The sequence below is a fragment of the Stegodyphus dumicola genome, chromosome 4 (assembly GCF_044657685.1).
Source record: "Stegodyphus dumicola isolate Sdum_Otavi_A_Nest chromosome 4, ASM4465768v1".
NCBI classification, from domain to species: Eukaryota; Metazoa; Arthropoda; class Arachnida; order Araneae; family Eresidae; genus Stegodyphus; species Stegodyphus dumicola.
Window position 1 is genome coordinate 3,791,702 of NC_140771.1, and position 22,952 is coordinate 3,814,653.

Below are 22,952 nucleotides of genomic sequence, written 5' to 3' on the forward strand. Positions count from 1 at the left end.
TATCAAATGAAAATTAACAAAAACAGACACATAATAATGGGACTGCTTCATACTTAAAAACAGACACATAATAAGTCGACTGCTATTGATTAAAAAAAAAAAAAAAAAAAAAAAAAAGAAAGAAACCTTCAAAATCACGTTTTGGCATAAAAATGCACACACCCTTAAAGATCACTTTCTCATTTCAAAAAAGCAATTTTCTTAAGAATATGGGCACCTATACGAAAGTCTGATTTTCATTTACATTACCAATTAATTAAGTTGGAAATATAATAAATCTTCAGACCCTTTTCATAAAACTACTTCACTAGCACAAAAATATAGTTTGCACCAAAGATGTTTTTTGTCCCCTACAAAGTTAATTAGTCTAAAAAAGGAAAGAAAATTGGATCTGCATAAATGTATTCCAGCATAGAAAAATGCTTGTACTTTTATGTAGATTACTTTCTTCTTTCTTGTTAAAGTTATAAATTGATTTTCATAAGAGTGCACACACCTTTATAGTGAGGCACTTTTCAAACAGCAACTGCCATGGATAAGGGTGTGTGCAACTTTAAAAAGGCACCCCAATAAACACAGCACAAATAATGCCTAACAAATTTTGGTACAGCCTGAGTATAGAACCCCATTGGCGATTTTTGGCTTGGCGCACTTTTTGGATGGTTAATTTTCTGGTAACCCAGTAAATTCTAGAATACTCCACTTCGGCACCCCTGTCACATTCCCGCGTGTTTTAAACTTGATAGTGTCCTTTTCTTTGAAGGAGCAAAATATTGATGTATTCAACAAATTTCTAGAAATTGTAAGGGACATAAATTGGGCAGAGTATAGGATTTCTTTGTAAATTTACCATGATTTTGTAAACTTTACTAAATTTCCAGCATTTCTTTTATTTTTAATTTAAACATGTATTCTGAACTCCTGTTTTCAGTTTTATAACTTAAAACTTGCATTTTCAATATTGCTGCTTAAAATATTCCTCCATGTACTTGTGTATTTTCAAACTTTACTTTTAATTTAAACATGCATTCTTAACTCCTATTTTCATATTTTTAATTTAAACATGTATTCTGAACTCCTATTTTCAATTTTACAGCTTGTAATTTGTATTTTTAGTATGACTGCTAAAAATATGCCTCCATTTATTTATTTTTTTCAGTTTCACTGTTTAAATAGATATATTCTAAATTTGTATTTAAAATTTTTCTTGTTAAAATGTGCATTCTAACATCTATTTTCAATTTTAACTGCTTTTACAAGGCTAAACTTGTATTTTCAATATTACTACTTTAAATATACCCTTACTTACTTATGTACCTTCAAATTTGCTGTTTAAACATATATCCTAAATTTTTTTCCTGGTTAAAACGTGCTTTCTAACTTGTGTTTTCAATTTTAAGGGCTTTTCCGGTCTTATACTCAAGCTGTTCCCTTTAAGCCATTTCAGATGATTTTTATTATCAGCAATATTTTTTCCACAAAACTTTGCAATCCACAATAATAATCTAATTTTTTTCCCGATAAATGTCATTTACAGATACAGTTATTTGGTTTTATGTTTTCTGAAATTTGCTCCCTATACTATAAACTAAGAAAATTATTCATTTAGTGAATAAATTTAAACACACATTGATAAGAGCAAGCTACAAAACAGAGAACACTAGCAATTTTCTCTCATAAATTTACACAGAAAATGCACATTACTTCTCAGTACAATAATAAAAATAAAACAGTAAGCGCAAAACGTAAGTAACAAAATAAAATAAAAAGAATACTATATTTTAGTGGCAATGTCATATATGTGCTAGAAATAGAGTTAAATAAATAAATAAAAAAGAATCCAAAATTAATCAAGCTGATTTATCGCATCAATTTGACGAGTGCCTCCTAATGAAAGCATTCCTGAAATGAAAAGAGGAGATTAAAAAAAAATTCTTCTCTTAATTACCATGGTATATGACTCTTCTGTGTACTCTTCTGATTGTTTATCTGAGCATTACTTTCAATTTCATCAACATCACAAACTCGCATTTTAACATCATCCGAAGCCATATTTAAAACAAAACTTGCGCCTTACTGTAAGAAACATTTAGATGTATTGATCCTGACTTTCTGAAGCTTACTTGTAACTATAAATATGTTACTAACTATAAAAAAGAATTGAATTACTGTAAAAAAGAATTGAAAGAATACTACACAGATTTAAAAAGTTAATACTTACATTTCTGAGTTTTATAGTACCATGATGTTAAATCTTTTTTTTTTTTTTTTTTTTAATTTTTAATTTTTTGAACACACGTGTTTAATCTGGCAACAACTTGCAGCTCTTATGCAATAGTATTGCACACTGTGTGTTATTGAAATGCCGGTTGATGTTTTGTCAACAAAAGAAGCACTCTTAAATGTAAACTCAGAGAATGATTGCAGAGGATATGGATTTAGAGTTTTGCTTGTAAAAATTTTCTGTGTTCAAGTTAAAAAGAATTAAATAATTGTCTTAAATTTCCTTATTTAGGTGTGTAAATATGAAATTAATTAATGTAAATCGTATGATTGCGAATATAAAAAGGCTTGCGTCATCTGTGACTGAGAAAAAAACACGAATAGTAATTTTAGGAAGCGGTTGGGCTAGTTATAGTGTTTTGAAAGAAATTAATAGAAAATTATTTGATATTAAAATAGTCACTCCAAGGAATCATTTTCTGTTTACACCTCTGCTGTGTAGCACCACAGTTGGAACTCTTGAATTTCGGTAAGCAGTTATTTGTCTAAACAAATAAAGTAAACCTCTTAGTCTATGAAAACAGATGTACTTTTAACTCTATCCCAGATGTTTGAAAGCTGTCATAAATACTGCACAAAATACTAACTGACAGAAATACTGTAATATTTACTAATATATGCAGATTTGTTTAAAGTGTAGTGACTTTTGTGAGGTAGTTTTTCTGTTACTTGTTTATTATTGATTTTCCAAAAGAAAGTTTTGCTGTGTTCTTAAAATAATTAATGTAGTTTTGCTAAGAGAAATTTAGAGATATTATTAAAAAATTCTCATTCCAAAATATTAATTTTTATTAATGAATAAAGCAGTATTTCACTGAAACTTTATAAGTGTACGAACACTTTGGGGAGCCATTGTATATCATCTACAAAGCATTTCTTTGTAGTAAACTTTAATTTACAGCAATGCGACTTTTTTTTTTTTTTTATGAGTGATAAGTTAATTTGGTTATGAGAATATAATGATAGTTCTCTGAGAAAATATTTATTTCTCCAATAAGTTTTTCATACTGTTCCAATCTACTTAAAAATTGGCAAAACAAAATCCTGAAATTTTCTAATAATATTCGTAGTGGTAGTATTTTTAAACTAAAAATAGTAAACAAATAAATAAGTAAAAGAAACAAATTTCATGAGGTCACAAGAAAATATTTAAAAATTTGAGTGTTCCAGGAAGAAATCTTAATTTCTAGGAATCATCTTACTTGATTACATATGCAGAGTTCAGATGTTCTTATAAAATGTTATTTGTAATATACTGCATTTATATTTGGTTATGTTGTTTTATTTATGATCTTATTGGCTAACAAAAATTATTGAAGTATGGTTTATTTTCTTATTTTGAATTTGCTTGTTATTACTTCTGTCTTCCTGATGATTAAGTGAGTAACTGCTAAGAGAATTTACTATTGTTTAATGCTTTTTGAAGTATTATATTCTATTCATTAATTTAATGTGTATTTTATGTTCATGTATTAACCAAATAGATATGCAGGCTTCATGTATTTGTATGCACTGTATTTTAAAAAATAATAATTTATTGTAGCTTATATAGGTACTAAGTTCTTAGCATTATATAATCAAAACTTTTTGCCTTATAGTACATATTTTGATTGTTTTTAGGTCTATCACAGAACCTATCAGAAATATAGGGTTAGCTAATCCTCAAGATTTGATGTTAGCACATGCAGAAGATATTAATTTAGAAAAACAAACTATCTTATGCCAAAGTGTTCTGGATCCAGAATTACAATTCAGTTTGCCATATGATAAATTAATTATTGGTGTTGGCTGTCTCAACAATACTTTTGGAATTCCAGGAGTTGAAAAATATGCGTTCTTTCTAAAAGTAAGAATTTCTTATTAAAATATTATTTATTTTATTAAATAACTTGCAGTTTATTATTGAAGTTAATTTTATGTTATTTAAACAGAAAAACAAATAAAATCTAAATTTATCTTCAAAAATTTGAATGCGTTTTAAATTAAACTTTTGGTTTTTTCCTGTTAATCTTACTAATTTTTTCAGGCAAATGCAAAGATTAGAATTCAAATTTTTCAGATGAATTTTTTTAAAGTATTTTGCATAATATGTATGAAATATATTGGAATTTAAAATAGAAAACTTCCAATTAAGGAAAGAATTTATTTCAATAAACTGTAATTACTAAGTTGATTTATGAAGATTCAGCAGATGATTATAAAATAGAAAATTTAGCAAAAGTATGTTAGTTTAACATACTGATATTTTAAAAATAAAACAAAGCGGTTGATCTTTACAATATGGTAACTGGTAGTTTGGCGACATTTTGGAGGCGATAAAGGTTACTACCTGGCACTTTGGTAATAATGTGAGCAGTACTCAGTTCCGATTACGCATTATTTTGTGTGAGGGAAATGAGAAATCATGGGATATGTCATGTGATATTAATGGACGAATTACGGTTCTTTAATCGGAAAAGGGGGGAAATCGGGAAAAAATCTGGAAATTTTGTATTTGGCTTTATTCTGTGTTATGTGAAACAGTGTTCGTGAATTTTTGGATCCCATGGCCGTACCTAAAGTGAATTCGAAATGGGTATTTATGTATGTATTAATTTAATGTATGTGCTCATTTATATTTTAAGTAGTGTTTTTGAATTTAATTATATTTTAATTAAATGATAGTTATTTTGTGAATTTTATGTTTGTAGGAATTTGGTATACGTTTTAGTTGAAGTAAACGTGCATGGAAATAATTTAAATATCTGACACTAAGTATTTGTAATGCTTGCGGTATGAATTCGTTGGTGACGTGTATAATGTAATAGATGATTTAGAGGTAAAAGTTTTTGGATATTTTATTTGTTTTATATGTGGAAATGTTCATTACTTTTTCGCGATCAGGTAATTTCATATATGTTCTTTTTACCGGGTTTAAAGATTGATAAAATTGTCATGTATTTTCGTGAAATTTTTCTAATTTATGAGAAAAAAGCAGTGTACATGGATATAGTGAAGGGTGTGCGCAATGCCATTTTTGTGCAATTCTGGGATGTTTTTTTAAGTAAAAATAAGTCGGCGTGTACATGGTTTATGTGTATGTGTTATTTTGAAAAATGCGTAAGGAGTATGGTATTGTGCACTTTTTCCAATTTTGCAGTGAATATTTGTCATGATTAAGCAGTTTTGTTAGATAAAATTTCGGTTGATCTTTACAATATGGTAACTGGTAGTTTGGCGACATTTTGGAGGCGATAAAGGTTACTACCTGGGACTTTGGTAATAATGTGAGCAGTACTCAGTTCCGATTACGCATTATTTTGTGTGAGGGAAATGAGAGATCATGGGATATGTCATGTGATATTAATGTACGAATTACGGTTCTTTAATCGGAAAAGGGGGGAAATCGGGAAAAAATCTGGAAATTTTGTATTTGGCTTTATTCTGTGTTATGTGAAACAGTGTTCGGGATTTTTTGGATCCCATGGCCCTAACTAAAGTGAATTGGAAATGGGTATTTAGTGGTATTGAAAAGGGTAGTAATAAACGTTTTTTTAAGGTTGTACGAGATAGAAATAAAGATGCTTTATTAAGTTATTTATTTTACCTGGTACCTTGCTGTGAACTATAAGTATGATTTTAAAGATCCTGAAACAGGTGCACATACGCTTGCTTTTTATTTAGCGGAGGAAATAAGAAACGTTTATCGGACGCGTAATCAAGATTCTGAAGAAGATTAGGTAAGTTAGTATTTTTAATTATTTGAGGATATTATTTTTATGCATTGTTCTAAATGTAAGGTGGAAGTAAAGGAATTTGGTATTATTGGGAAAATTGTTATTAGCAATGATTTAGTTTAAGTAATTAGGATTGTAAGGTAATTTTTATTAATTTAATGTATGTTCTCATTTATATTTTAAGTAGTGTTTTTGAATTTAATTATATTTTAATTAAATGATAGTTATTTTGTGAATTTTATATTTGTAGGAATTTGGTATACGTTTTAGTTGAAGTAAACGTGCATGGAAATAATTTAAATATCTGACACTAAGTATTTGTAATGGTTGCGGTATGAATTCGTTGGTGACGTTTATAATATAATAGATGATTTAGAGGTAAAAGTTTTTGGATATTTTATTTATTTTATATGTGGAAATGTTCACATTTGGAAAGGGTAAATACTTTTTCGCGATCAGGTAATTTCATATATGTTCTTTTTACCGGGTTTAAAGATTGATAAAATTGTCATGTATTTTCGTGAATTTTTCTAATTTATGAGAAAAAAGCAGTGTACATGGATATAGTGAAGAGTGTGCGCAATGCCATTTTTGTGCAATTCTGGGATGTTTTTTTAAGTAAAAATAAGTCGACGTGTACATGGTTTAGTGATATTTTAATTAAATAATAGTTATTTTGTGAATTTTATGTTTGTAGGAATTTGGGGTTTATCTTTACAATATGGTAACTGGTAGTTTGGCGACATTTTAGAGGCAATAAAGGTTTACTACCTGGCACTTTGGTAATAATATGAGCAGTACTCAGTTCCGATTACGCATTATTTTGTGTGAGGGAAATGAGAGATCATGGGATATGTCATGTGATATTAATGGACGAATTACGGTTCTTTAATCGGAAAAGGGGGGAAATCGGGAAAAAATCTGGAAATTTTGTATTTGGCTTCATTCTGTGTTGTGTGAAACAGTGTTCGTGAATTTTTGGATCCCATGGCCGTAATTAAAGTGAATTCGAAATGGGTATTTATGTATGTATTAATTTAACGTATGTGTTCATTTATATTTTTTATTTAGTGTTTTTGAATTTAATTATATTTTAATTAAATGATAGTTATTTTGTGAATTTTATGTTTGTAGGAATTTGGTATAAGTTTTAGTTGAAGTAAACGTGCATGGAAATAATTTAAATATCTGACACTAAGTATTTGTAATGCTTGCGGTATGAATTCGTTGGTGACGTGTATAATGTAATAGATGATTTAGAGGTAAAAGTTTTTGGATATTTTATTTATTTTATATGTGGAAATGTTCATTACTTTTTCGCGATCAGGTAATTTCATATATGTTCTTTTTACTGGGTTTAAAGATTGAGAAAATTGTCATGTATTTTCGTGAAATTTTTCTAATTTATGAGAAAAAAGCAGTGTACATGGATATAGTGAAGGGTGTGCGCAATGCCATTTTTGTGCAATTCTGGGATGTTTTTTTAAGTAAAAATAAGTTGGCGTGTACATGGTTTATGTGTATGTGTTATTTTGAAAAACGTGTGAGGAGTATGGTATTGTGCACTTTTTCCCAATTTTGCAGTGAATATTTGTCATGATTAAGCAGTTTTGTTAGATAAAATTTCTAGCATAAGTGTAATTGGGCTAGTAGATTGTTGGAAGAAGTGTTCAGTAGATAAAAGAAACATGTTTTAAAGACATGTTTGTTTTCTTTTATCGTGAAAGACAAAATGGCGGCGGGGAAAAAAAATAGAGGGTTGCTGTAGGAGAGTGGTCGCCAAAAAAAACGCCAAGTTACCATAATGTAAAGATCAACCCAAACTCCTTGCCACATTTTTCAAAATCGCTCATACACAGTAACCATGTACACGTCGACTTATTTTTACTTAAAAAACATCCCAGAATTGCACAAAAATGGCATTGCGCACACTCTTGACTTTATCCATCTACACTGCTATTTTCTCATAAATTACAAAAATTTGCATGAAAATGCAGGAAAATTTTGTGAATCTTTAAATTCGATAAAAAGGACATATATGAAATTACCTTATCGCGAAAAAGTGTATACCCTTTCCAAGGATGGACATTTGCACGTATAAAATAAATAAAATATCCAAAAACTTTTATCTCTAAATTATCTATTATAAACGTCACCAACAAATTTATAACAAAACATTAAAAATGATTACAAATACTTAGTGTCAAATACTTAAATTCTTTCCATGCACATTTACTTCTACTCAAAAGTATTCCAAAATACTACAAACATATAACTTTCAAAATCACGATCATTAAATTAAAATATAATTAAATTAAAAAACACTACTTAAAATATAAATAAGCACATACATTAAATGAATAAAAATTAGCTTACAATCCTAATTACTTTAAACTAAATCATTGCTAATAACAATTTTCCAATAATACCATTTTAATTTATTTACTCCTTACATTTAGAACAATGCATAAAAATAGTATCCTCAAACAATTAAAAATACTAACTTACCTAATCTTCTACAGAATCTTGAGTGCATGGCGGATCACAAAATGTCCATTTTCACCAGATTTCTTGCACTGCCATTCAAACTTATCCACAATTAAGCAATTCTTTTCAATTACACATAAACGCAATAAAAATTTCGGATTTACTTTATATAGGGTCATGGGATCCAAATATTAAACAACACTGTTTCACAGAACATAGAGATTCTTTGCTAATGCTGTACAGCAGATATTTTTACAAATTTACCCCCTTTTCCGATTAAAGAACAGTGATTCGTCCATTAATGTCACATGACATATCTCATGATCTCTCATTTCTCTCACACAAAATAATGCGTAATCAGAACTGAGTACTTCTCACATTATTCCCAAAGTCCTAGGTAGTAACCTTTATCACCTCCAAAATGTCGCCAAACTACCTGTTACCATATTCCAAAGATTAGCCAAGAAAGCTTTATTCTAAATTCCTGCAAAAATAAAACATCGCCTGGGATGTTTTATTTTTTTTTGTAACAAAATCATGATCTTATGCTATTCTTCTTTTTCCTTCCCCCCCTCCAGATTCTTTGAAATAAGTGTGGCATGTAGAGATTTAATTTTTTTTGCCATAAAAAAAAAAAAAAAGCAAATTTCTAACACAGTCAAAGCTCAACTGTCCGGCTTGGAACTGCCGGAAGAGCTCAGGAAAGGCCACTTTCCAAATATGTGAAAATTCTGGATAATTGAGCATATAAAAAGTGCAATTCAAAGTAGAAAAGCCAGATGAACAGAAGATAAAATTTCTCATCTAAAATTATAAAAAGAGTAGTTTTATTTGCTTTTAACTTGAATATCAAAAGCCACATTTAAATTACATGAAATTCTGAAAGAAAAAATGGCATTTCAGACGTAAACACTGAAGTAAAACTTCATATTCAATTACAAAACTCCGTCAATCATGAAAATTGGCAGAGATATATTCTAAATTTGCGGCAGTTGTTCTGGGAGAAGTTTGAAGGAACAGATTGCTCTTTATGTAGTTTGATGTTGCACAGCTAGTGTTTAATCATTTTCACAAAAGTCACATTTTCCTTGATGATCCTGTACTCTACAGCATGCTGTCCTGTTGAAGATAAGTCACAGAAATCAATAATTTTTTCAAAATGAGATTTAAAAACAAATAAATAGTAGTTAATTTATATCGTTTTTTACAAAAATTAAACCAACTTTTGAGGACTAATCAGGTTTATATAAATACACAGTGTTACATCATGCTTATCTATTTTTGGTGTTAAATTGGACAGTTTGGTGACAGCTTTTGTTTGATATGAATCATAGTTGTATTTTATTGTGGAGTTACAAATCTCCGGGCTTTTACTGTCATAATAACATGTTATTAAATTTTATGCTTTGGCATCCTCATTTGAAGTAAATGTTTTACTATATAAAATATTTTTCTGTAAAAGACCAGAACAAGTAACAGTCTGAGTGTGCTAGATGTGAGCAAAAGTGGTGGTTGTGGTACCACATGCCATTCAAACTATAATAGTTTTTGATGATTCAACAAACTTGTGCAATGTGTGGCATTATCATGTCAAAATACAGCACCTTTTCTATTGATCAGTTCTAGCTTTGTTTGTTTGATGATATTACTTTGTCCAGTTAATGGCACTACACTTTCAAATCAGTTGGGAAATTATCTTCTTGTAAACAATTCATTTCTTGTTGCCAGTTATAATTTGCTTCAAAAAAAAATTTTTTTTGGGGGGGGGGTTGAGAAGCAAATTACAGACATTAATGTGATGGAGCAAGTCTCTTTGTTTAAGAACATATGGAACCCACATATCAAATTCTGAAACAAAATCATGCATTTCACATGGTCATAAATTGTTGACTTCGACAAATTTAATACTGTAATGTATAAAGTTCAGTCTTTTTACCTATCATAAATTGCAACCAAACTTTAGGCAGATTGGCAGCAAATTATCACTATGTCTAAAATAACAACTGAGCCTTCTAAAGTGTGTAAAAGAGCCTTTATTTAAAATTCAAGAACAGAAGGCACACCTGGTGTGTAGCAATCATGTGTTTCGGTGAAGCCTCAGTAGTTGCTTGCTGGTATTGCTATCTATTAACACCAGTGAGAAGTGCAGCATCGTGTAAGGGGGCCTGATGCTGGGTCGGTTTATTACGAGCCGAATTCTTTTCCCGCTAGCTCAAAAGAGCTCTGTTGTTCTAGGTTCAAGAATTCCAACTCTTTTCAAATTTGTGGACATTGAGTTGTTCTCGAGATCACTAAACACTCCTCATCCAAGCATCTATGATGCGGTATGAAAAGAACCCCATTTTGTTGGCATGTGTGTCAACGTTAGGTTGTGGGGTGGAGTGTGTGACATAGTTCGTTATTTGTCCTCAGTTCAGGGAGGAGTCTAATTCTGCGTGTCACCAATGTAGCTATCATGGGTTTCGGTGTAGCCTCAATAGTTGCTTGCTCATGTTGTCATCTATTAACACCAGTGAAAAGTGCAGCATCGCATGAGCGGAACTTGAACCTGGGTCGGTTTATTACAAGTCGAATTCTTTATTGTTAGCTCAAAAGAGATCAATTGCATTAGGGTCAAGAGTTCCACCTCTTTTCAAATTTGTGAGAGTTGAGTTGTTCTCGAGATCGTTACAGGTGGTTACAACTTAACTAACCATTTGCGATGATGTCATTTAAATGTAACAGTAAAATTTAAATTCAAGTAAATTAGTAACCAGAGGCTACTCAAACCAATTTAACATGAAGTTGGCTGGCAAATCTAACTAGCACAGATATTCAAATATTGGCAATTGTAATGTGAGGCCGAATATTCCACGTCTTATCTGAGCTAGCTGCAACTTAGTAACATGGCCTTGAGAGGCAGAACGGACTCTTTCATACAATTTAAATACTCGTGAACTAGTTTGCATTTTGGCATGGAAACGGAAAGAAATGACAGTAAAGATCCAAAACATAAAATAATGGGTAATATTAACATGATGAAAATCCTACAAATGATTTCCTCTTTTATTCTAGTTTTATCTGGAAGTTTGCTTCAACCAATACCTTTATTTTGCTTTCAACAATTTTAATTGGTCTTCCAGAATATGATTTATCAGTACTTTTCTGTTTCGTTGGCACAAATCTCGCTAAGCAGACTTTATTGGCGACACGATACAGTATACACGTAAAAAATGTTAAATGTTATTTGTCAGAATTTTTTATTTTAAACGCATAAAAATTTTAATATTGTTTAAAATTTTATAAAAAGCCAATAAATAAAGACAATAAATATGTAAAAAGTCATTAATTTAAGAATTAACTATGCTTTCATGGTACAACATCCTGATTTCTTAGTTCGTATCACGTGATCCCAAGTGATCTCATCTCACGTAAACTACGCTACAAAATTCTGATTCTCTCAATAATTATCAACATTAAGTTCAAGTTAAATCTTAGTATGGAATACAATTTTAAATGCAAGAATTATTTCAATATTATAATTTAAAAACTCTATGTAACTGTGTGCCAATATTGAAGGAAAGATATCTATCTGATAAGAAATAGCAGTGCCTTGTTTTGAAAATGTGGCATAAAAGGTTGCCAGTGAGGATATTCTGTTTAACATCGGCTGTACCATTTTTGGTGACTTTATCGTTTGCGCCGGGGAAATGGAAAAGCACCAAAATTACTTTATAAGCATTTTAAGTTTCACTAATGTTTATTGTATTTTAAAACTTTACTGTTTCCTATTATATTCCACTTCTGTCCATAATAAACGCAGTTAGTTTTAGTATGCAAATTGAGCTTGCAAAGTGTTAAGTATTTAAGTTGTGGCTTTTAGCAAAGTTTTAGTTTTCTCGCCACCTTATTTCATGCACACTTTTCAGGCAGTTGCTGTCCGCCTTTAAGGCCAGAAATTTAGTCCTCTTGATATTGAAGACATAATGTAGTTTTCCTGCATTCTGCATACTACATACGTAAAGATCTAAAAGGCCAATTGTAGTGTTACTAGTCTTTGTAAAGTATTTGAGTTTAGCTCCTATTTAAATTTAGTTAGTTTGTAATTCTTATTTTTTTACATTCAGACCACAAGTACTGGTCTTTGTATTCCGAAGTGTGGGAGCAGCTGTAAACTATGAAGAATAAAGGGTAATTAAACCTTTGTCGTACATTCTTCCCATCTTTGTCTGCAATTTCATTGGACATAGTTTAAAATAATTCATTGTCCTACTCAGGACACACTCATGTTCGCCAAACAGATTAGAAGAAAAGTACCAAAATTACTTTATAAGCATTTTAAGTTTTACTAACGTTTATTGTACTGTTTCTTATTATATTCCACTTCTGTCCATAATAAATGCAGTTAGTTTTAGTATGCAAATTGAGCTTGCAAACTGTTTATTTAAGTTGTGGCTTTTAGCAAAGTTTTAGTTTTCTCGCCACCTTATTTCATGCACACTTTTCAGGCAGTTGCTGTCCGCCTTTAAGGCCAGAAATTTAGTCCTCTTGATATTGAAGACATAATGTAGTTTTCCTGCATTCATAGTCCAGATAGCTTTTCAAATAGTCCATTAAATAATCTTCAGCATTATATCTATGTTAATTTTAGTGTTTCCCCCTTAAAAAATCATTTTTCTTAATGCTGTGATGTAATATTTTATTATAGACTGTAATTTTCTTATCTATTTTTAAATATTCTGCAGCCCTTTGCTATGAGAAAAAGTTATTCATTAAAAAATTCACTCTGTGTATTATTTAAGAAGGAAAAGTATGTGCAATGTATTTTATGCTTGTGGTATGCACAGATTGTATATAAATATATGAAACCGAAACATAATATACAGCACTAAAATCTATACTTTTCCATTTTGCTGGCGCAGGTCACCAAAAATGGTACAACTGATGCCAAACAGAATATCCTCGCTGGTAACCTTTTATGACTCATTTTCAAAACAATTCAACTATTTCTTATCATCAGATTGATTGTTTCTTTCAATACTGGCATACAATTACAAAGAATTTTTACCAGATAGTTTAATTTTATGATCTAAGACCATTCGTGGTAATTAAGTCAATTAAGATACAATCACACCGCTCACCGGAAGACGAAAATATAGAAAAGGGAAAGTCAAGGGTGAAATTCACCAATTCTAATGAGAATGCACTAGTGAAGTAAAGCACTGCTGTTTTAATATCTGAGTAAGCTATTCGTACTAATTGGAATAATTCTTGCATTTAAAATAGCATTCCAAATTAAGATTTAACTTGAAATTAATGTAGATAATTACTGAGAGTAATAGATTTTTGTAGCGTAGTTTACGTGAGATGAGATCGCTTGGAGTCACAGGATATGAACTGGCGAATCTGGATGTTGTACCATGAAAGCATAGTAAATTCTTAAATTAATGTCTTTTTACAAAATTTTAAACAATATTAAAATATTTATGCCTTCAAAATAAAAAATTCGTAGAACTAACATTTGTTAACATTTTTTATGTGTAAGTCTCCTTGGTGAGATATGCGCCAGCGAAACAGAAAAGTACCCTAAAATCTTGATCATGTCAATATTTGCTTATGAAAATCTGATAAGATTTTATTCTGATCTCATATTATCTTTTTAATTTTGCACTCTTTTCTTTCTAGATTAAATTATCACCTTTTTAAATTAATATACTGTAGTTGTAATATTTCAATTTAAATTTTATACCTGGATATTGAAAGTTTTTTCATTATTTTATATTGATATTACTGTATTAATGTTATGTTCATTTTTCTTAAAATTCTTTATGTACGTTTTTCTCTAGGAAATATCTGATGCTCAAAAAATACGTCGTAAGATTCTTCGTAATTGTGAAAAAGCATTAGCACCAACTCTTTCAGAGAAGGAAAGTCAAAGGCTTTTGCACACTGTTATTGTAGGTGGTGGACCCACAGGTATTGAATTTGGAGCTGAACTCTATGATTTTAAAATACAGGTATTGAATATATTATTTGTTATTCTAACCTTCATATGATTCTTTAATTTGATGAATTATTACATTCTTTATTTGCTACCCTCCGTCAAACAGAATAATAATTAGCACACTGACAAATTCTTAATGCTAGTAATTTATCAACTGCTAAATATATGTATTTAAAATATTTTTTTTGCAGTTAATGATATATATGGCAAAATAAACACAATAATTAATTAAGTGTAAATTTCATTTTGTACAAAACATGGTACTTTCAGATTATCTGTGCCCTCCTTGGGAAAAGTCGTCAACTTTTGGCAACTAATTTTTTGCCAAGATAAGATGGAGAAGATAACAGCCATTGTCAAAAATGGCAGTGTACTGAAAATGACATAAAAATATAACCAATTAACAAAATTAAAAATGCAAGAAACATCCATAATAAAAGGTGTACCTTTTTTAATGTGCTGTTCAGTTTTGTGATTTTTGTGTGTGATCTGGTTTAGCTTAAAAATAATTGGAGAATTGTATAAACTTGGCATTGTGCACAACTTTTCACTATGCACACTGTCACTTTCCATATATTCAGCGATCTGTTTTTGTTTAAAAAACATCAAAGAATTGCACAACTTTGGGCATAAAATTTGATTAATGATGAAATTTTATGCCCAAAGTTGTGGGACCAGGAAGGAGATTGGTTGCACAACTCTGATGTTTATGTGCAAGATCATGATTTGTGCAATATCATGGAATGTAAATTTTTGCATTCTTTATTTTTGGACAAAAAATGCCATATTTTTAAAGAAATGAAGTGCTTTTTCATCAGCTGGCAAACTTTATAATCCTGTTAGAATTCTTTGCAATGAAACAAAATCTCTTCAAACGGGACAAAAACAAATACTGATCAGAAAAATGACCGTCTGATTTAAAGGTGTCTTCTGCTGCGAATGTGTGCTTACGTGGGTTGCCGCATATACTATACATTTTGGCGACGTAGTGCAGTGATTCATGAATACTCTCAAGGGGTTGAAGATAATCAGAAAGAAACTAAAATATATTAGTTTTTAAGACAAAAGTATCATGCCGCTAAGTTTTTTAATACACCAAAATATGAGTTTGATACACTTTTGGTTTGACAGATTCAAGTTTTAAGACAAGAAGAATCTGCTTTGGCAAAAATGTTGATTTTCTCATCTTTTTATGTAATTTTCTGCCATGCATTTAAGCAAAGTCACTTTTAACATGCATTTGGCTGATCTGGACAATAATGACTTTCTTCCTATCTAACCAACCAAATCTGAGTCTCCTTCCTGGTTTCACACTCTGTTTTGAAACATTAAAATTTTATAGATTTTCTAAAGATAATGCTGAAACACAAATTGAATTGCTTGCCACCAGAGTTTTTGGGAAACTAATTCAAAGATGTGCTACAGAAATATTTATTTGAATTATGTGGAGAAAACCCTTCCTTTTTGTTGGCGAGTTGGCGAGTATATAATTAACAGTACTACAAGTTTAAAATTGTTTCATGTTCAGATATTCAAAAGTTTCTGTACAAAATTTCTCTGTAGATTGAGACCTGGCTTCTTTGTGATCTTTTAACGGCTTTTTATGGGCTGTTTCATAATTATTAGCTGATAGAGTGACAGATAAATAAATAAATGCCAGTAGCAACAGATGAAGAAATATTCAGAAAAATATCTGAATCACTATGGTCAGTGTGTTTTTAGTGCAAAAATGCCATGATAGAAGAAATGGTATCACTGCTGTCTAATAAATTATTAACACAATGAATCACAGCATCCTAATAAATGAACTGTTTGCTATCAAGCAGTGGTACATATGGTGAAAATGTAAAAGTCTGAGAGGCAGAGTCTGCTGAATGCAGAAGGAAGAATCATATAACCCAAAATATTGGTCTTATGTATGCTTCTTATTTGAATGCATGTTAATACATGCATTCAAATGATAGCAGTACACATCACTTTTGATTGTCTGGATACATGACAAAAATGTATAATGCATCGCAGCTTTGGTAATCCATTATAAATGTATCAGAAAATCTTCTATGGATGCAAATTCAGTTTAGGTATTTATTTCAGTGGTACTCGTTTATTCAGCTACTGCAGTTTTTATTTTCCACTGTCATAAAATACTTATTTCTCTCTAATCTAAAGCATCTGATGCACAAAAAGGAGCATTAACCTCACATTTTCATTGTGATTCATGCTTTCAGATACCATATGTATTACCTAATGTAGGTATGTAGTTTTTTTTTTAAACCTTACTTATAATTGCTAGTCATCTTAAAACTATTACTGTTAATGCAACATTCAGTGCTCAGTTCATGTATTATGCACATTGGTTTTTCTTCTACTTTCTGCCCATACTATATAGAACTAAATGACTTGCCCTTGGCTTATGTCAAATAAAGGGTCAAACATCATAAGCTCTTGGCTATGTCTAGTCAAAATAAGAAATCATTGGCATGGAACTTTGGAATTAGTCTATGGGGTATTATTCACTTATTGCACTGACATTCTGTATTTTACTGATATTAGCAGTAGTTTTTAGAAACATATATCCAAATTTTAATTCATGTAAAATCATTATTATTATTTTTTTTTTACAGTATTACCTTGTGTCAAAAAGCTGCTTTATTGGACTGAAATATCTTTTCCAGCATGTGGAATTAAATTAATTCATTTACTTTGCGGGGATGTTTAGTAGATCTGTTATAATGCATTTATTCTAGCCAATTTTTCAAGTTAACCTTGCTGGATTTGGCCAGTAATTATGAAAGAACCCAATTTGTTATATTTTGTAAACCACTATATAGCATTTTGAGATTTATGACAGGAAGAATTGCCATTATGAAACATAAATTGGCAAATTGTTGCTTAACAATCAGGAGTAAAAAAATATTTCAAAATATTTCAGTAAGCTTTACTATAAATACTCAAGAATAAACGAAAGTTGATGATATGCAACTTCATATAATACCAACATGATGTTTATTAACATAGATTATCCCCATCTGTAGCATCTTTTAGCCTCCTTTGGAAATATAAAAATTAACTTTGCAAAATATGTTAATATTACACAGCTATTTTCTTGAAAATATACAGGCCCACCAACGGCCGAGTGATAAAAGTCGCTGAACACTAGTCATCCGGTCCAGATGTCAAATCCTAGTGAATGGGCTGACTACATGAGCGCTTTTGTGGTTTTCCCCATGTTTGGGTCATCTATGAGTCAGTTTCTCTTAGAAGGTCCTCCCCCACTAGTCATTCGGTCCAGGTGTCAGATCCTAGTGAATGGGCTGACTATATGAGCGCTTTCGTGGTTTTCCCCATGTTTGTCAGTTTCTCTTAGAAGGTTCACCCCCCTCCCCTTAGGCATATAGCTCTCAAGTACTCAAGCCATAATCAAATAAGCCAAAAGCCTTGGAAATCTTCACTCTGTAATACACTCAGGCTTATTCCAAATTTTCATTTGATGAAGTTTGATTACACTTAAAAAGCCTTTTTTGAAATTCTACTTTTTAATAATTTTAATCTTCCATCTCTTTCAATAGTACAAAAGTTAAGTAACTTCATTATGATGTACTGTGTAGAAATCTTACTAATAATTAACCTAGGGGCTATTTCAATCTATTAACATTTGCTGTATGCAGAGTGATTATCAGGCCTGTTAAGACTTTTGAAAATGTTGGTACTTGTGGTATTTATTATTTGGGTCATATATTCATGGCAGTGGCGTGCGGTCGTGCACACCCTGGCAAAATTATGAGACAATAATTTTCTGCACCTATCTTTATATGGTATATAATAAATATTATTTATAATGTATTCAAATATTATGTTGATTTGCTTGCTTGTATTCCCACAGTGCGTGCGGTACTAGGTGCTGCACAACATAGCGCGTTCGAAAGCAAACAAACACAGGAAGTTTTGATGTGTACGCACTGCACACTAATAGAAAATCACGCTTTATATGTATGGGCTACTGGAGAAGCACAGCATACTGTAGCACTGAGGCAAGTGCAGCTATTTTTCCTGCACTTGGCATTCAGAATCATCCGAAGGTACGGTTTATTAAGCGTTGTATTAGAGCGTGGACTTAAGTGCTGAAGCGCTTTTGGTTTTTTAACTGATTAACTGGCCATACGATTTTGCAGACGGTTAATGTTTAAATTTATATATTGTAAGATTTTGTTTTTATGGAAATATAAAAGAAGTATTTCATCAATATAAGGGGAAATGTTTTAGTGTGGTAAAGTAATTTCGGTGATGTATTATATTTATAGAAATAATTCGCTGAAAAACAATTTTGTTTTGTTAGACAAAAAAGAAATGAATTTTAACAGAACAGTCCAAATTTTACCATTCATTGTGTCTTACAGACAGTATATAAATTATATCTGTCTAGCACCATATCCCTGGTTTTGTTTTTAAAAATTGTCAAGATGTTTTTCGCAGAATATATGATTTCCAAATGTTAAAAACAATTAATAAATATAATTTAATCCACTGACCAAACAAGAAACAGTTCGTTCTATTGTGCCAGCGTTCAGTGAAATCCTCTGCACGTGGAATAGACGTTCGGTTTGTCGACACCTTTGAGCATCCAGATGACTCCAAAGGTCCATGGATGATTCTTCCTGATGTCATCAGGCTGATAATGAGGCACCACAGTGGCGGGCGGCGTGTGGTGCTACGTTTGCTGAAAATATAAGTATTTCGTGGAAGCCCGAAGCTTTGCTTTTTCGCCGCCAATATGACACTATACAACACAAGACATGATTTTTGCTTCAGTGTTAGTAAAATTCTTGTAAGTTTAGCTGTTTTTATAGTTATACCTTGACTACTCGTAGGTAAATATTTTATTTATTGTATTCTTTAAATTTATATTCATAAAATATAACCCATTTCAGAATGATCTCAGATGTCTCAACAATTAAAAATTTATTGGAAAATCCATTTTCAAGATGAGACGTTACTACAAAAAACGAAATAGTTAAATTAAGTAGACCAATGTCAGGTATTATTCTATCGCAAAACGTTAAGATTAAAGGACAACAGTATGTACGACATTTTCAAAAATCTATGTATGAAAAATTTAAAGGGTTAACCGGTTGTAGTGAATTGAATAAATTGTACTGTTGGCCATGTTTACTTTTTGTTGTAATTGAAAAGGACAAGAATATTTGGACAAATCAAGGCTACAGTGATTTAAATCATCTCCACGAAGCTGCAAAGAAACATGAAAAAACACAATCTCACATAAATGCCGTAATACTATTAAGAACATTTGGTACCGCCAGGATAGATTCATAGACTCCAACTACTACTAAGAATATTTGGACAAATCAAGGCTACAGTGATTTAAATAATCTCCTCGAAGCTGCAAAGAAACATGAAAAAACACAATCTCACATAAATGCCGTAATACTATTAAGAACATTTGGTACCGCCAGGATAGATTCATAGACTCCAACTACTACGGATTCTCCGTAGTTTCTACGGAAATTCATGAAAAACTACGAGCTACGAAAAGTATGGAAAAAACTATGGATTTTACAGAAACAAGAGCAGGAGAACCAGTACGCAAAACGGAACCAACTAATTCATCCGATGATTGGCTGAATACTCGTGTTATCATATATCACGTGTTGAGTGCGTTCCTAGTTTTGAAGAATTAGCCAATCGTAGATCAGTAACTCCAACCGTTAACGACTTATCAATAGTTCCACCCAATTGTCTGTCTCCCAGGTTCCTCGCTGATGCGTGTTTAGGCTGCATTCGGCTGCATTGTGTAGTTTACGGCAAGAGCTTAGCGTGTGTCTTGTGAACTGTGAATCAGGTGAAAGATTTTTAATCATAATGCTGCCTCGAACGAAGAAGCCAAAATTATCAAAGCAGAAGTTTAAAGATTCATATTCTTCAGAATTTCCATGCATTAAAGCGTCCGAAATTTCTGTGAATCACGCACACTGCAGTGTATGCAACAAAGACTTCTCAGTTGCTCATGGTGGAAAAGATGACTGTAAACGGCATGTGTTTTCTCAAAAGCATATAGAACTTGGCACCATAAAATCTAAAGAAATAACAAATTTCTTAATAAAAGATGATGAAACAGATCCTATAAAAGCCGAATGCTATTTTGTTCGTTTTTTAATTGAACATAATCTACCGCTTTCTGTTTCGGATCATTCCAAAGAGCTTTTCAAAGCAATGTTTCCGGATTCTGCCATAGCAAAAAATTTAGCTGCGGTCATACCAAAACTGCTGCTATTGTGAAAACGCTTGCAGAAAATACTGTTGCTGATATTATAAAATCAGTGTGCAGTACATCATTTTCTCTAAGTACTGATGGAAGTAATGATAACAATGATAACAAACTGTACCCATTGGTTATAACATACTACAGTAAAGAAAAGGGAGTGATAATTACTTCATTGATTTCTATTTTAGAATGCACGAATAATAAAGGAGAAGGTATTTTTAATTGTATAAATGAAAACTTTAAAAACAAAGGTTTAGAATGGAAAAATTGCTTATCATTTTCTTCAGATAATGCTAGTAATATGATTGGAAAGTTTAAAGGTGTAGCATCATTTATCAAAATGCATCAACCAAGTATAATCACCCGAGATTGTCCGTGCCACCTCTTGCATATAGCTGCAAAAAAAGCCACTGAAAAATTAATTGGCTCAGAAATTGAAATGTTGATAATAGATATATATTTTTACTTGGAGAAAAGTTCGAAACGGAAGCATAGCTTCAAAGTTGCTCAACAAATTTTGGGACAGAATGCAATATCTCATAAAATTTTGAAATATTGCAGTACGAGATGGTTGTCTCTTTTAGAATCTATAACAAGGATTTTGGAACAGTGGGATGCTGTGATAAATTTTTTTGGAGATAAACCAGATAACAATGAGAATGAAGGAAAGAGATTGCAAAGCATTAAAAAAATTTTACAGTCACCGACCACCAAATTGTACTTGTCATTTTTGAAAAATACTTTGCCTTTGTTTATAACAGTAAATATTAATTTGCAACAACAAGCTCCTTATATACATAAATTGAGAAGAGAACTTTTTGAACTTTTAATGAATTTATTTGTTAGATTCGTAAAACCATCAGTAATTTCTAAAGAAAATGAAGATGTTACTGTAACGTCTATTCCATTTCAGAAGTATAGTAAACAAAAAGAAAATGAAAATTTAGTGATTGGTGTGGAAACAAGACTATATTTAAAAAATGCCAAGTTGAATGAAAGTGAAGTGAAATCATTTTTCAATTCTGTGCGAGCTTTTTTTGTAACTGCATGTTCATATATAATTGATAAATTTCCACTGAGTGATCCATTTCTAAAACATGCTGAAGTTGCTGACATCAACTTGAGAACTGAAGTCTCATTTTCATCTGTTCTTTACTTGATGAATACTTTTCCATCCATTATTGATAAAAATGTCTTAATCAAGTAGAAATTGAATTTTCCATGTATCAAGTAGATGATTTGAAAGAAATTGTAGATTTGCATATTGATATAGTATGGGGAGAAATTGCCAAATTAAAAAATATGAATGGGTGTATTAAATACAAAGTATTGCCTTCTGTAATGCTTGCTGTCTTAATAATACCTCATTCAAATGCAGCTTGCGAAAGAATTTTTTCTATTGTTAAAAAAAATCAGACGGAATTTCGACCAAATTTAGGTCTTAAAACTCTTGAAGCAGTTTTGATTGAAAAAATAAATATGCAGACAAATGAAGAACTGTGTTATAAAAAAACATTCTCAAAATCAGAACTTAAGCTTGCTAAGCATGCTACATATAAATCTTTGCATTCATAAATTATGCGTATTTTGTTTAATACTTATATGTATCATTCTTGGTTATTTAAATTTTATTTCCCTGTAGAAATCATATCCAGAATAAAGATATGATTTATAGCTTCTGATTTTTTCTATGATTAGTAGTGATTTGAAGTACTTTTTATTAGTGAATGCTTGAGGAGTTAAAAGAAAATTTCTAATTAAATGTGCATATAATTTACAAGGTATATTTTTAATTATTCAGTTTTATATGTATATGGATTTTAAATGTAATAAAATTGATTACAATTAATTATTAATTTAAAATTAATGAATGGTTAATTACAACATATGCTACGTGCACATTTTCAAAGTTGTAAAAATGTCGTTCGCGCGTTGTTGACTACTGACAAGGTTTGCTGAAGGTTGGAGTCTATGTAGATTTTATGTTAGATCAACAAAAGGCTTTCATCGATTGTTCAACACAATGAAAAAGTAACAAGAAATAGAAATATTCTCAAGAGATTAATAGATGTAGTTTGTTACTTAGCAAAACAAGAAGATGCATTTCGTGGACAAAATGAGAATATAAATTCCTTAATCAAGGAAATTATATAGAATTAATAACTTTAATTAGTAAATATGATGACCTTTTAGCAAACCATCT

At 30.8% G+C, this 22,952-nt stretch overlaps 2 protein-coding genes across 4 annotated transcripts in view; one reads left to right on the forward strand and one right to left on the reverse strand.

Annotated features, from left to right (window-relative positions):
- RfC4 (replication factor C subunit RfC4) overlaps positions 1–2,080 on the reverse strand; it is a 76,045-nt gene extending 73,965 nt beyond the window's left edge. For 2 of the 3 annotated variants that reach the window (XM_085814484.1, XM_035355384.1), the window contains exon 1: positions 1,949–2,080. In XM_085814484.1, the coding sequence (XP_085670610.1) occupies positions 1,949–2,052 (104 nt within the window). In that variant the 5' untranslated portion in view covers positions 2,053–2,080. The remainder of the gene's footprint in view (positions 1–1,948) is intronic. The other variant, XM_035355385.2, reaches the window with a different exon arrangement.
- Positions 2,081–2,343: 263 nt separating this feature from the next.
- LOC118185513 (uncharacterized) overlaps positions 2,344–22,952 on the forward strand; it is a 40,915-nt gene continuing 20,306 nt past the window's right edge. Inside the window, exons 1-3 of the mRNA XM_035355383.2 lie at positions 2,344–2,752; positions 3,904–4,129; positions 14,312–14,482. Coding sequence (XP_035211274.1) covers positions 2,526–2,752; positions 3,904–4,129; positions 14,312–14,482 — 624 coding nt within the window. The 5' untranslated portion in view covers positions 2,344–2,525. The remainder of the gene's footprint in view (positions 2,753–3,903; positions 4,130–14,311; positions 14,483–22,952) is intronic.